Raw genomic sequence first — 14338 nt, 5'->3', positions numbered from 1 at the left:
CGAGCAAAAATTCGGAAATTGAAAAATACATATTAGCTAGAAGCTAGCTAAAAAATATTTTTCAACACAATTTTGCAAACATGAAAAATTATGTTTTTTATTCATAGCATCACTCCGAAAATTCATTCCATTGAAAATTTGAAACATTTTGAAACTCTATGTTTTCGCTTATTCATCGACATGGCAACCTCTAAATAATTTAGACAGAAAAATAGACACGGCCATCTTTCAGTGGAAAATTTGTCTTTTTCGTTGAATAGATAAAAGAAATCGTCGAAGAGTACATTTCAAGGGCGTTTCGGTAAAGAGAGTGATCTTTGCACAAGCATCATGACAATTCTGCCGAAAAAGAAGTCATCTCAATCACGGTCGGAATCCGAAAGTAATACTGATGGATCTCCCCTACAACACCTCTCAGTTGGGAGCAATAATCACCTTTCACACATTGGACCAGTACCACAGGTAAAAAAATTATTTTTATAAATATACCCCAGTATTTAAACAGCCTTTGGAAGAAATTATGGCTGGAAGTTTCAGTGCATCTTCTAATTGACATCTGAAACAACCACACAAAATGGCCGGTCCAGCTACAACCAGTACTTATGTACAAGAAGCAAATGGTGCTTTGTTCATTACACCCTTGCCATTTAGGCAGTGCTCAATGAATAAAAGCAAATAGTATTGATAACTATTATTGACAAAGATGACAAAAAGTCAGCATTGTTGATTCTTATTAAAATGTATTTTACATAAATTTTACAGGTAGCAGAAACTTGCAGTGTGTCTAGGCTGTCTGGAAGAACATCATCAAGCCATCCCCACAGCCACGGACACAGCAGCCAGTCATCATCTCGCTATGAAGATTATGACCTGGAGAGTGGTCCTAGTCAAACAAAAAGAAGAATGAGAGTCAGTCCCCATAGGTATTTAATCTCAGTTATTATTTTGTTGCATTGAAATTTGACAGGCATATTTTTTTTTTATTTAGAGCTGTCCGCCCCAAGCACAGAGATAGGAATTCATCAACCTCTGCCATACCTAGTACTAGTTCAGCCATGCACAGTGTTGCCTCTTCATCCAGCTCAGGAAGTTCTCCCACACCAAGCCATACAGTACCAGATCCTTCTTCCCATGAAGATGAATCAGGAAGTGGATATAACAGTGGAGATGAATATGGACCTGCAAGATCTTCATCTTCTAATGTCCCCATTTCTGAAGAAGAATGGGAACAGGTATGTTTCCTAAGACAGAAGTGTTATTCATAGAACTCCATCAATGCCAATATGATTATTAGAAGGAAAGATGGTTTGAGAAAAAGATGCGGAAACGAGGTTTTATTATTAAGCGGATGGGTGAAGACGGAGCCTGCTTGTTTCGTGCCGTTTCTGATCAAATCTACGGTGATCAAGAAATGCACTCAATGGTTCGCAAACATTGTATGGACTATATTGTAAGTAATTGTCCTGTTGTATTTTTATGAATTTGAAACATTACGTCTATATTTATATTTGTCATAAAAGGACGCAAACGGAGACTACTTTTCACAGTATATGACTGAAGACTTTGCCGCCTATGTGAGTAGAAAAAGATTGGAAAATGTACATGGCAATCACATTGAGATGCAGGCTATGAGCGAAATGTACAACAGACATATTGAAGTATTTTGCTACAGCGTCGGTAAGCCCTTATCATTTCGATAAAATTCGCTAAATAGAAGGCTTACTTAAATTTAACCCATTACAGAGCCGATCAATATTTTCCATGGTAAACATCAGACTGATGACGAACCTATTCGATTGTCTTATCATCGTGGAGTGCACTACAACAGTTTGGTTGATCCGTACAAAGCCACTGTGGGAGTAGGACTGGGATTGCCAGGATTTGTCCCTGGTCAAGCAGACAAGAAATTAATGGGTGATGCCATGCGACAAAGTGAAGAGACCTTAATTGAAAAAGCCATGTTAGAAGATAAAGTTAAAGCCACAGATTGGGAGGCAACAAATGAAGCTATTGAAGAGCAAGTTGCCCGTGAAAGTTACCTCGACTGGCTTAGAGAAAACGAGCGACGCAGTCGACAGCAGCAACGGTCCGGTCATTCGGCAACCACTTCCTCGAATGCCTGCGAGCTCCGTTCCCCAAGAACAACAGCAACGACGTCCTCTTCAGCTCGTAATTCGCCCAAACCATCTTTTGTTGAACACCAGCGGAAGTCTCCAAATGCTTCACCGAGAGCGTCCACTTCACGCAGCGCCACAACCTCTAGTAGTCGTGAAGGTGCATCAACTAGCCCTATCGCGTCACCGGCCGCTGGTACTTCAAGTTCAAACCCAGTGAACACCAGTAAACCCGATTGGGGATTGGGGCCAGGCTTTGAATTGGCTGAAACGGCTTCATTCCTGGGACAGTTGCCTCCTGACATGTTTGGTAACTGACGTTTATATCAACAGATATTTTCAGTTTAATTTTATGCTTTAAAATTGGCTAAAGGTTTAGCAGACTGGGAGGATGCTGGACTTTTGGCTCAAGTGCTGGCTGCATCGCAACAAGAGTATCTGGACAAGTTGAAAAAGAGCAGGGAAGCCATCGACCCTCACGACGACGAGACGATGGATAACACCAAACAGCAGCAAGAGGAGCAGCCGGTTGAACAGAGCAGTCGCGACAGTATGACGACAGATCCAACCAACGACCTGACCAGTGCGAACGGGACTAACAATAGTTAACCCAGACTCCTCAGTTGTTTTGTCTACGTGTTAGCTTTCCTTTTTTTTTCCCCCCGTCAGTGGCAGGGAGCTCAAGAGGCGTGTATCAGGGGAGGAGTCAGAAGAAAGTCCTTTCCATGCAAAATTGTTAATCTTTGATTCTCGGTCTAAATTTAGACTCGCAATGACGTCTGACTGACACAATTGGATTGAACTTGCCTGTACCCCCGTCTCCTCCACTGCCGATTCTCGCAAACTGGCTGCCAAATCATGTAAAAAAAATTCATCCGCGTTCAAAGTCCAGTGAAGCGAGAAAGGGAGAAATCACTTAAAAAAAAAAAAAAAAAAAATGAGGATTGTAATAATTCGTTACACAGCTTTTCTGTCAAAATAGCCGCGGATGCTCCTCTTGCCCTCCTGGTGCCTTTGAATATCTTTCGTCGTGGTTTTCTCCATTTCGTTTTGCGGATGCTGGAACTAACTAACGTCTCCCCGTACCTTGGCAGCAGCTGATGTGATGGCCATAACTCGCACTCTTTTTTCTCGTTTGTCACGTTCTTTTGTTTTTGTTTTCGTTTAGCTTTTTCTACTAGTTGTAGGATAGAAACACGTCAAGCTATTCCGTCTGTTGAAAGCTAAATCATATGTTTTCTTGTATCACTGACCTCTTGTGCTTTTCGTGTGTATTTGTTTTAAATCCCTCTCTTCCCTATTCTGCTCTTGACACTCTTGGTTGATGTCAGAAAAGGTCAATGGCTTTCTTCTCTTTATCTCTCGCCCGTATATTGCAGATATAAATCTATTTGATGATGACGAAAAATTTAAGAAAATGAGAGACAAAAAATAAGCTTTATGCAAATAAATTAAGAAAACAAACAGACTGCCGGTATTGTAATCAAGGCGAGGATGTGCGTACATTTGTGTATTAGAAGAGAGAAACTCAATGCAGTAAACTATTTGATGAATATGTGGAGCAGCGCGCTTGCGGAAAATAACGTGGCCCGATTTTCTTTTTTTCATAAAGGCGGCCATGCTCATGGTCAGCGCAACGAGAAAAGAATTCTATATATTTTTTGGGCCAGAGAGGGCAGGAAATTCAGCCCGCTTTTGGCTAGAAAATGCGGTTGCAATGGAATATAGGGGAAACTGTATAGACTGGGTTCAGCTCGCTTCTGATTGGTGACTTGCTCGTTGACGTCACAGATCGGCCATATTGAAAAAAGCCAACACCAGGGGGCCACGAAGGCGCAGTGGCGCCCTCGACGGTCAGACAAGAGAATTTCCAGTCTTTTATGTGTGGCCTGCAGAGTGTGGTGTGTCTGTGATTTCGGCGTTTGGGTCCGGTCGACGACACTTCTCCCACCCTGAAAACAAAAAAAAACTGTAGAGTGTGTGTGTGTGTGAGTGTGTGGTGGGGCCAAAGAAGGAATTTCTCGTGCAGCACTGAAAAAAGTCCGACATTTTGAGTTTCCTAACGCCTTGGTTCTTAGTCTCTTCAGTTTTAACCTCGTCGACCAAAAGGACCCAAAATTAGTTATTTGTGTGTCGACTCTGAAGGTAAAGAAACGCCACACAGAATTTTGTGTGTAGGATGCTTCGTTTGGGAAAATCTACGGGCTGTATGGGTTCTCTTTGTGTGTGTCTGTGTTTGGAGGGTGGAATGGATTCCCAACTAGTCAGGGCCATGGTGAGGGGGTGGGGAGGGGGGAACGAAATAATATGGGGGAGGGGTGGAGGGGACCAGACACAAAAAATACCCCCTCTAGAAAAAAGGGAGATGGGAAGGGGGATAGAAAAACATGGCGGGTGAAATTCTAGATATATATTATTTTTAAAGAAAGGCTAGGCCCTTCTGTACCCTACGGGGTTTTCTATGCTGTTTGTGGTCTCGAGATGGTCAATTGTTTCAAGTGTGGACGCCCAGGTTTATTTTTTTTCAAGATTTTCATGCTGATCATCTGCCTTTGTCTTGTTTTAGGAACCTTTTCTTGTCAAGGATATCCACACTAGCCCAAGAAATCGCCGATGGGATCGGTGCAACAGAAGACGCCACATCAAAAGTCAATGAGACAGTGTATGCTGCTGTCCTCAACCTTTGTTACAGCAGCTCGAGCTCTGGATGTGGTCAAAGCCACCTCATTCATCGAACCACACCACTACTAAGCACACTAGGAGAATGTCTGCGTGATCAACCAAGAAAGAAAGTGGAGCCATGATTAGGCGTCTGTGATAGAGCCTTTTTCTCCCCACAGAAGGCTCGAAGTTTGTGTTCCTCTTTGTGTGCATGTTCGACAACAACCCAGAATCATCCACCTTCCTCTCTTGCCTGTGCCCATCACACAGAAGCTAGAAGCAACGGAATCAGCCAGGCTAAAGTGAGTCCTAGCTGTTGTTGTGTGTGGGGGAAAAGGGTGGGTGTTGTGTGCGTGGGTTAGTTTGGCGATGTCGCTGGGCTATTTCATGAACACGCGCTGGGGCGGACTGGCGGCAGCCGTAGCGGCACAGCAAGCAACCAACGACGAACTCAACGCTCTCAATCCATCGGCCATCCCGCATCACTATACGGAGGAAAACAGCAATCCGTTCGCCTTCACATTGCCCTACGGCGCTCCGTTATCGATTGCCGGCGCTTATCCTCAGCACCACAACAGTGGTGGTGGTGCCACGACAGGCAATAACGGTGTTCCTACCTATCTCCATCAGCAGCAGCAACAACAACACCACCATCATCATCCGCACAACTCATTTGCGCCTTCCGTAGAACTCGGAGCCGCCTTGAGTCTCGCGGGTGGACCGTTGGACCCTCTCCGTCTGACTTCTCCTTCTATGCCGCACCTCTGCGGCCTGGACGAAAGGACGATTGGACATTTTAAATCTCTCTATCCACCTCCACCGTCTCTGAGTGGTGTAGGCCAAATCGACGACTCTTCGTCGATGCTGTGGCAACCGCATCAACAGTCTCTACCCGTCGCCGTGCCTCCTCATCCTCATCACTCTCTACCTCTGCCCACTTCCTCGTCCAATACTCACCCGTCGTTGAATTCGTTAGGTAACAACGGACAGCAGCAACATCTGAACGCTCATCCACAACAAGGAGTCGCTCTCTTGCCCATTTTAACTCCGCACGTTCAATCATCCGAAATGCCGAGTGACAGTCCACCTTCCCAACAACAGCAGAGCTCTTCTTCTGGCAGTAAGAGCAACGGAACGGGTAATGGAGTGGTGACAAAACCCAAAGCTAAGCCACGACAGCCGGAAGAGGTGCTCAAGTACTTTAGCAACGTGCTGACGCCCTACGAATGCCAGGAGATCCTCAACTACCCTCACGTCTACTTCATCGGCGCCATGGCTAAAAAGCGGCCCATAATGTCAACGCACAATTCGGGCTATGACGACGAGCAAGATTCATATATTCACGTTGTTCATGACCACGTTGCCTACCGCTACGAGGTGCTCAAAGTCATTGGCAAAGGCAGTTTCGGCCAGGTGGTGAAAGCCTACGACCACAAGAACCACGTCTACGTGGCGCTGAAGATGGTTCGTAATCAACCCCGTTTCCATCGACAAGCACAGGAGGAGATCAAGATTTTGGAACATTTAAAAAAACAAGACAAGGATAACAAGATGAATGTTATTCATTTGCACGATTGTTTCGTTTTTCGCAATCATGTCTGTATCACCTTTGAACTGCTCTCTATCAACCTTTACGAGTTGATTAAGAAGAACAAGTTTCAGGGCTTCAGCCTGCAGCTGGTCCGCAAGTTTGCCCATTCGCTCCTTCAGTGTTTAGAGGCTCTCGCCCGCAACCGCATCATCCATTGTGATATGAAACCCGAAAATGTCCTATTAAAGCAGCAGGGCCGCAGTGGAATCAAAGTGAGTACATCTTTTAAATATTGTATTATTCATCCGCGCTCGCGTACAGTTCTAGGTTTTTAAGAATATGTGATGGTCAGCCGGATGAACTGGACGGCATCGGTTCCCTGTACACGGAATAGAAACGGGACTCTTGGGAAAGAAACCGAAACGTTCTCACTAGGGACTCGAAAGCCGAAAAAAATATAGCGGGATGATGAAAATTTTCGATTAACTGTGTTCCGGGTTCGATGGAAAACCGCACTCGCGTTATTTTTTATTGTGCGAGGAGGAGGGCTTCATTTCTTGCTAGTGACTTTATTTGATCCGCATTGTTAGAGAGCAATAGACTCCCGAAGCACATTTCCGTTGACCGAATGTTGTTTACAGGTCTACAATATAAATATATTCGTCGTCGTCGTAGTTGTCCTAATTTAAGGGACTTTTATGGCACATGAGTTCATTATCTCGGAGAGAGGTTTCCTTGTGACATGGCCAATCGATTTTCTCTCTGGGGTTGTCCGGTCTCTGCGCAGCACGCGCAACTTGACCGATGCTGCGTTTCCCAATCAATGTGCAAGATGTTTCCCCTTTTTAGGAAACGGCCAACTACTATATATTCAGCGTGTGAAAAAAAAAATTGGAAGAAAAGGTACAATTGTTGGTACCCGAGTCTTTTGTTGAGAAAAGGGGGATTTATGGAAGAAAGAGGGTGGTAGAGTGATGGTGGGATTTAAATCATAAATATTCCTTTTTTCTTTCTTCTAAGGATGAATCCGTCGCTATATCTTGTTCCCAGGAAACACTCTGACCTGCAGTGACCCCGGAGGGGCTGCCGAACTGGTTTCGAGTGGCTTTAGCTTTTTTTCTTTCTTTTTACACTACCTCCAACACATTCGGTTAGCCACCTGGTGGGGTTTTTCTACCCTCGTCTAGTCTCTTTGTTGGGTTTCTTTTGAGCCCAGCCAGCTGTGTTGGGAGAAAGCCGAGGAGGAGGAAAAAAAATGGACACCAACAGGTGCGGAGGAAGAACGGGCTTAAGCAAGACAAAACTTGAAGAAACTGACGAGGAGTTGCTGTGCCGTCTATGTATTTGTAGGATGATGATGAAGAAAGAGAAATCATATTGTCGGTTGCCAGCTTTCACGTTTCTCTTTAGATGGAAGCGTTTCTTGGCCGACAACAGCGTGACAACGAACGAGGTTGTAAAAATCAGACGTGGCTGCTGAACTGTAGATAGGCTCTCTGCCGATGCTCAGTTCATTATGATTTTCCTTCCTAATTGGAAAGTGAACTGCGCTCAAGGGTCGTAACAGCGCAAGCCTGGGAAACGGCGTCACAGTTCAAGGGCGGTCATTGTGGCGCCGATTGGGGAACGCTCCGAGCAGCAGCAGCAAGTCTTCCACAAGTCGCACACTCTTTTTGCCCATTTCGACAGTACTTGGGTATATCATATTTGTTGGGCGAGTTGCTCACCAGATCAGCAAGAATTGTATATTTTTTTAGTGTTTGGTTGGTCGAACTTTGTGAAGGGCATAGAATTTTAAAGAATATAGTGGCCATGAAGTTCTTCGCCCCTGCAAGTCTCGCACCCCTCCAGAAAACCTCGAGACTTTCACTATACACAACGTTGCCAAGCAAAGAAGGAGCCGCCCCCCTCCAACCTTGGAATTATTATTCTTCCTTCTTTTACTTCTTATTCCCCTTTTTTCTTCTGTTCGTTTTCCCCTTCTCTTTCGGGGGTTCTGCCTGGACAATCGACTGTCCAGGCAGATTCCCAACTTCCTCCACCTTCTCGATGACCTAGATTGGAATTGTCGTCGATAAAAACCGACGACGATCTTGTTAGTCCGTTGCTGAATGAGGTCGAAAGCGTCATCCAGGTGATCCAGCCACACGAAAGACATTAAGGTGCTTCCGATTCGTGTGAATGAGTTTTTTGGTAAAAGAGAAGTAGAACGGGGCCACTGCCAAGGAGGTGAAAAGAAGTGAAGGGTAATATCGCCATCTTGTTGTCAGGTGTGTTGTGTATAGTATAGCCCCGGATGAAGGCAAGGAGCTTCCGCCTTAGTCAAGTTCCCGATTTGGAACTCTTCATTTCCTGCGAGGTTTTTTGCTTTTTAATCAACAACGTCTGCTCGGTTTAAACGAAACAAAAAAAAAAGAACTTGTTTTGGTCTGCTATTTTTCTGACGCATCTGCGCGTCTATTTAGGGGGTTTAGAAGTCTCACGCAGTAGCTGCTGGCCTCTTTTACGAGCCACTTGAAAAACAGATCCAGCGATTTCATCCAAAAGATTCAAATGTGTAAGTCATCCTCTCGATGAGTCTGTAGTTTCTGTTTACCTCCTTGAAACCTTGGTTCTTTATGTATCTCGATGAGAAGAACTGGTTCTTTTGTCACTTGGCAACCTCGTTGCTAATCGATTCAGCTACCGATTGTAATGTAATCTTGGTAATTATAACGAGCAGGGTATAGCAGTAGCTCCTTGTTTCTCTCATATTTACGCTTCTATTCGTCTGTATCTCCTTGTGTCTGTAGGTTATCGATTTTGGCTCGAGCTGCTACGAGAACCATCGGGTCTACACGTACATCCAGTCGCGCTTCTACCGAGCGCCCGAAGTCATTCTGGGCCTGCGCTACGGCCTACCCATCGACATGTGGTCGCTGGGATGCATCCTGGCTGAGCTCCATCTCGGATACCCTCTTCTTCCCGGCGAGGACGAATCGGACCAACTGGCCTGCATGATTGAATTATTGGGCATGCCGCCACCGAGGCTCATCGAACAATCGAAACGAGCCAAAATGTTCTTTAGCTCTAAGGGATACCCCCGATATTGCATGGCCACGACCAGGCCGGACGGCACAATTGAGCTTCAAGGCGGTTCGTCTAGACGGGGCAAACCGCGTGGACCACCCGGTTACCGAAGTTTGGCCACCGCCCTTAAAGCGAAAGGCCAGGGATACAAGGCTACCACCGCCAACAGTGCAGCCAACGTGGCCACCAATGGCATCAGTGCTGCAGAATGGTCCGAAGACGAAACCCTCTTTGTTGACTTCATCTCCCGATGCCTTGACTGGGATCCAGAGACCAGGATGACTCCCGATGAGGCCTTGCGGCATGGCTGGCTGCGACGTCGGTTGCCACGAACGCCAGCCAAATCTACGGCCGTTGAGAGCCCCGCTAGACAGGCACCTTGGCGAACGTCGAGTACCGGTAGCGTGGGTAGCGGGACCAATAGTCTTGGTGGAGGTCCTGGTGGCGGTAATGGCGGTTGTATCAGCGACCGTTCCAGTGGCGGAACCGGTGACTTGATGGTCCTCGGTGATACGACTTCATCAAATGGGACGACAGTCATGGTTCAGCAGTCGACATCCTCTGTTGGTACATCAACCTCTGCAGCTGGAAGTAGTCAGCAGCAACAACAGCAGCAGCAACAACAACAACAGAACGGAGGAGGAGCTTGGCCACCGGTGACGACTCGGGTCTTCATGCGAACCCGAAGAGCTGCCATGAACGAAGCACTGGCTTTGACTGGCCAAGGAACGTCTTCAGCGACTGCTTCTGGCGGCATGTCGGTAGCGACCAAATTACCCCACAGTGGCAGTACCGGCTCTCTAGCTTCGACATTGACGGGTCCAGCAGCAGCGGCTGGGCAAAGAAGATACTCTACCCGGTTACCCGTCATTGATCACTCGTGCTACCCTAACGGCGTTTCTTCCTAATGAAACTGAGAGTTTTTAACCCCCAGCTCTCACAACCAATCTCTTCTCTCTCTCCTCTTCGTTTTTCTCTTTTATCTGACATGTATTTTACCCCGGCATTCTCATTTCACGCGACACGGATGAAAACTCGTCGTGAGAATCCATCGACAGCATATGCGCTCTCCCCCGTACGCTTTTACTTTGTGTCTCGTCAACTGCCTCTCTACCCCCTCGCGTCTATTTCGAGGAGCAGCAAACGATAAAAGTCATCAGCCGTTGTCGACTTATGTACCCTGTTTTGAAATGGTTTTTCTTTTTTTGGAAAGCAAAACACTCACGGGTAAAGAAGACTGTAGAAATCTCTCTATTTCGCTAGTGCACGCTATTCTTCTTGAGAGTAAAGAAGAACGATGATAAAGAAGAAAAAACGGACTATCTCTATCTCCTTATCAAATTCTGATCTCTGCGGATCGTTGACGAATTGTCTTGCTTCTTACTTCAACTCCCGAACGAGGCAGGGAACGTCACACATGGGGTGGGCTAAAGGATAGTAGAAGAAGAAGAAAACGAAGCTCTCTTCCATACCCATTCGCTCATTCGTGATGATCTCTCGCTCGCGTTATCTGCAAAGTTATCGCTATGGAAGTTTAGGTTCCTCCGGGTGGTAAAAAAAGACACATAATCATAAAGGGGAGATTGGGTGTGTTGCTCATTCGTTGATTTCTGGACTAGTTTTCACGTTTTTACTATTGTTTGTTTGTTAGTTTTCTTTTTTTCTTTTGGCCATTTTTTTTTTTTTTTTTTTACCTTTTTTTATTTATTTTCATTTTTTTTTGTGTATGTGTTGTGTTGGGTCGAAGTTTTCACTTTGGACGTCGCCGTATGGAAACGCCAAAAATCTGAAAAAGAATAACAAATGTATTTTAAAAAGACAAAAAAAAAATAAGACAAATAATTTTGTGACATTTTAGGCGATGACTTTTGACCATAGCCAAACAGAAGTGCAGCGGCGACGAAGAATCTGTAGTCTCCCACAGCATTGTTTCAAATTTTTTTTTCCTGGAATTAAAAGAAAAAGAAAAAAAAAAGACATGCATCCCTCTTTCCCTTTTTTAACAAAATATGATTGGTCGATGAGAGCAACAGTCCCATTGTAATTTGCCCATTTTTTTGTTTTTGTTTCTGAAGAAAAAACTCGTTTCGATTGGCGGCCTACGTTATGACTCAACAGGAACAAGTGTAGCATTGTTTAGATTGTCCATTATAGTTTTGTTGGCAAAAATGATTCCTCTGCGAACGTTCTCTCTCTTTATTCTGTGTGACGTGAGAACAAATTGTATTATTGCATACTATTTGTTTCTGATCCACACACAGAAATCCCATCTCTCAGTAAATTGTAGATGGCACCTTGAAGAAAAAAATGTTCTCTCTTTCAATACCTAGCGTCATTGCATCCTCGTCGATTAAAACCATTGTCTCTTTTGGGGTCATGATGTTGCCATGGCAAAATGTTGTTTCCCCGAGCACGAAGAAGACGCCGATCATTCGGAGTCCGCGGAAGGATCTTAAATTCCCGGAGGGGAATCACACACGCAATTCTCCCCAGCAGAAAGCATCTGTCTCTGTCTCTCCAAACTTGTTCCGTAGTCCTCGTTGTCATGACCAAAATGCATCGTAGTAAGCTTTTATTGCGTTGTTCTCTTCTCACTCTCGCTAGAGATCCGAAAATCATCTTGCCCCGACCGTCGACTCTCTGTCTCCCCCTCTCTCTCAATTTCTTTCTCTCTCTTTCTCTGTGTATCCGTTTTTTTTATTGACGCTCTGTCGTGTGTATGTTGTGTGTGCGTGTGTATGCGTGAAAGTGCCGAGTATTGCTACTGCTATTGCTGCTCTAATGCTGTGTATTTGGCCTTGTATTTTGGACGATAATAATGAAGTGAATGATTTTGATTGTGTCACATGTGTCTTGTGTGCTTTAATCAAATTTTTCCCTTATGTCTCCCTCTCTACGATTCTCTTTTGTGTTCCTCCTCGTATGTTAGTAATGAACGTGATTTTAAGTCGACAAGACAGCGAAAAGAAAAAACTCGTATGAATCACCTGCCTTTTTTTTTAAATTTTGTTGATGGATACGACACGTATACTCACGCCCTACCATCCCCACGCAGTAAGGAGAGAGATGTGTCCAGTTGGTTGGTTACACGCAAGAGGCGTTACGCACTTAATCGATGAGTTTGACGACGTCATCCGATCCGGCGCCAATTTCAGATAAAAACTGGGTGAAGGTTGGCAGTTCTATTTATTTCTGGCGGCTCAGGGTCGAGAGCTTGTCAAGTTTCAAATTATTATTATTGTTTATTATATTTACGAAATAATATTAAATGACGACATGGTTGCTTCTTAGCGTCCAATTTCGTCGAATGAAAGTTCGACTTTTTTCATATTAGCTCGTCAAGTAGAAGACGAAATTGTTGTGTGTTTGCGTAATCAGTCAGGCTACCAAGTCACTGGGCATTAGTCATTTTTCTAAGAAACCAATAGCTCACAGCCTTTGCTTTTTGCTTCGGCTGTAATCCACGCAAAGAGAATTCCCAAAAGAATTGTGTTGCGTTTTCTTCATTTTCACAAGCAGTCAAACCGGATGAGAAAGAAACTAACTTGACCGCAGTTTTATGTCGTTTGACGACCTTGATGGCAGTCGTGCATTGTGGAAAATACAGGCGTGAATTCTATCCGCCAAGTCCTTCACCATGGAATGAATTATATCCGGCTGCGTTCTTTCACTTGTCTTCCAGACGGCCGACGAGGTTTTGATTAGGGTCTGAACATTGAAATTAAGATTTATTTCAAGACTGAACAAAAAAGAAAGGAATGCATATAACAACAAATGAACTTGACGTATACCTAGTCATTGGACTTCGTGGGAGGGGGAGGGGCTGGTTCATTCATTCGTTCCTTTTTGTTATTGGATCTGATAAAAAAGGAGGTCGTTGGTTCGATTCGTGCAACATTTTTGTTGGCCGTAAACTTTGTCGTTCCGGTATTGAGAGGAACGAAATCGAAAGCTGCGCCGCTCGTGTTGACACGATGGCGGCCGCTTGCCCTAAATCGGACAAGAAACGAAAAAAAAAAGAAATCCAATAGAAAGAGGAGAATCGAAAGAAGAGAAAAAAGAGATCAGGTCTGCTGACTTTAATTTGGAGACCAACAGAGAAAGTTTTGACCAAGAAACGACGCCAGATCTCTCCGGGAGAAGGTCACGATGAGTCAAGACTTTCTTTGCTCTCTCTCTCGTCTGTTTTCATCTTTCCATCCTGTTTGAAAAATCTCACCGGTTTCTCCTCTCCCTAGTTTTCTCTATTTCAGCGACTCTCCTACTCCGCGACTAGGAGACTCTCGTTTGGTGTGTTGTTCATCTCTTTCTTCAGTCTCTCTTTTATTTTAGCTCGACCGTGAGCGTCTGTAGAGGCTTTTATTTTCAGCTCCAGACACGGCGTCTGACGACATCCGTTCAGTGCGACAGTACTGCAAGCCCAGGGTCTTTAAACTTCAGGGAGAGAGGAAAAAAAACACACACACGAAATAAAGGTCGAGTATCATACGTGACCCAAATAAGGTTTCTCGTCGATACCCGTCCTTTGGCTCTTACATGTTCGGCAGTCCCGGCTGAACACATACGTTTGCCACCATGTGTATGTGTAACTTCATCAGTTCAGGCGGGGCTTTTCCAACCTTCGCAACCTCCTTTCTAACCCTCTCCAAGTTAAAGCATCGCGTTACAATTTGGTCCACGCTCACAGACACGATGTCCACCTATTGGCTGCATTGAGCCATGGCTAATGGGCTTAGGAGATTTATTGTTATCAGATTTTTTCAGTTTTTTATTTTATATTTTTTTCCTTTTCGAGTTTCTCCTGTAATGGAGGTAATTAAAAAAGATACGTACCGTCTGAATAGTAATAACATCGTCGAAATCCAGGACGATCGATGTGCAAGCTGTCGTTTGTGGTTGCTCTATGTATTCCAATTCCAGAGTATAATAGGAGGAAAATAGCCCTTGTGGTTAGAGATTTCCG

General features: G+C 44.7%; 2 protein-coding genes across 2 annotated transcripts; both read left to right on the top strand.

Annotated features, from left to right (window-relative positions):
• The first annotated feature begins 179 nt into the window (after positions 1-179).
• Positions 180-3582, top strand: LOC124208615 (OTU domain-containing protein 5-B-like). Its single transcript, XM_046606459.1, has 7 exons — positions 180-462; positions 763-923; positions 989-1232; positions 1295-1450; positions 1521-1677; positions 1744-2424; positions 2488-3582. The coding sequence occupies exons 1-7, from the start codon at positions 331-333 to the stop codon at positions 2721-2723; spliced, it is 1767 nt and encodes a 588-aa protein (XP_046462415.1). The 5' UTR covers positions 180-330; the 3' UTR covers positions 2724-3582.
• Positions 3583-3954: 372 nt separating this feature from the next.
• LOC124208576 (dual specificity tyrosine-phosphorylation-regulated kinase 2-like) lies at positions 3955-12361 on the top strand. The gene is made up of 3 exons (XM_046606405.1): positions 3955-4259; positions 4681-6578; positions 9099-12361. Exons 2-3 carry the CDS (start codon positions 5145-5147, stop codon positions 10281-10283), a joined length of 2619 nt encoding a protein of 872 aa, XP_046462361.1. The 5' UTR covers positions 3955-4259; positions 4681-5144; the 3' UTR covers positions 10284-12361.
• Positions 12362-14338: the final 1977 nt, after the last annotated feature.

Source organism: Daphnia pulex, chromosome 2 (assembly GCF_021134715.1).
Source record: "Daphnia pulex isolate KAP4 chromosome 2, ASM2113471v1".
Taxonomy (NCBI): Eukaryota; Metazoa; Arthropoda; class Branchiopoda; order Diplostraca; family Daphniidae; genus Daphnia; species Daphnia pulex.
Note: the sequence above shows the minus strand (reverse complement) of the source record. Positions and strands in the feature narration are given on the sequence as shown.

Excerpts from the sequence above, each read along its gene's own strand:
- LOC124208615 (XM_046606459.1), top strand. The coding sequence starts at position 331 with ATGACAATTCTGCCGAAAAAGAAGTCATCTCAATCACGGTCGGAATCC. Across the intron at positions 1,233-1,294 it reads CTGAAGAAGAATGGGAACAG|AAGGAAAGATGGTTTGAGAA; the intron begins GTATGTTTCCTA and ends TATGATTATTAG. Across the intron at positions 1,678-1,743 it reads AGTATTTTGCTACAGCGTCG|AGCCGATCAATATTTTCCAT; the intron begins GTAAGCCCTTAT and ends AACCCATTACAG.
- LOC124208576 (XM_046606405.1), top strand. The coding sequence starts at position 5,145 with ATGTCGCTGGGCTATTTCATGAACACGCGCTGGGGCGGACTGGCGGCA. Across the intron at positions 6,579-9,098 it reads AGGGCCGCAGTGGAATCAAA|GTTATCGATTTTGGCTCGAG; the intron begins GTGAGTACATCT and ends TTGTGTCTGTAG.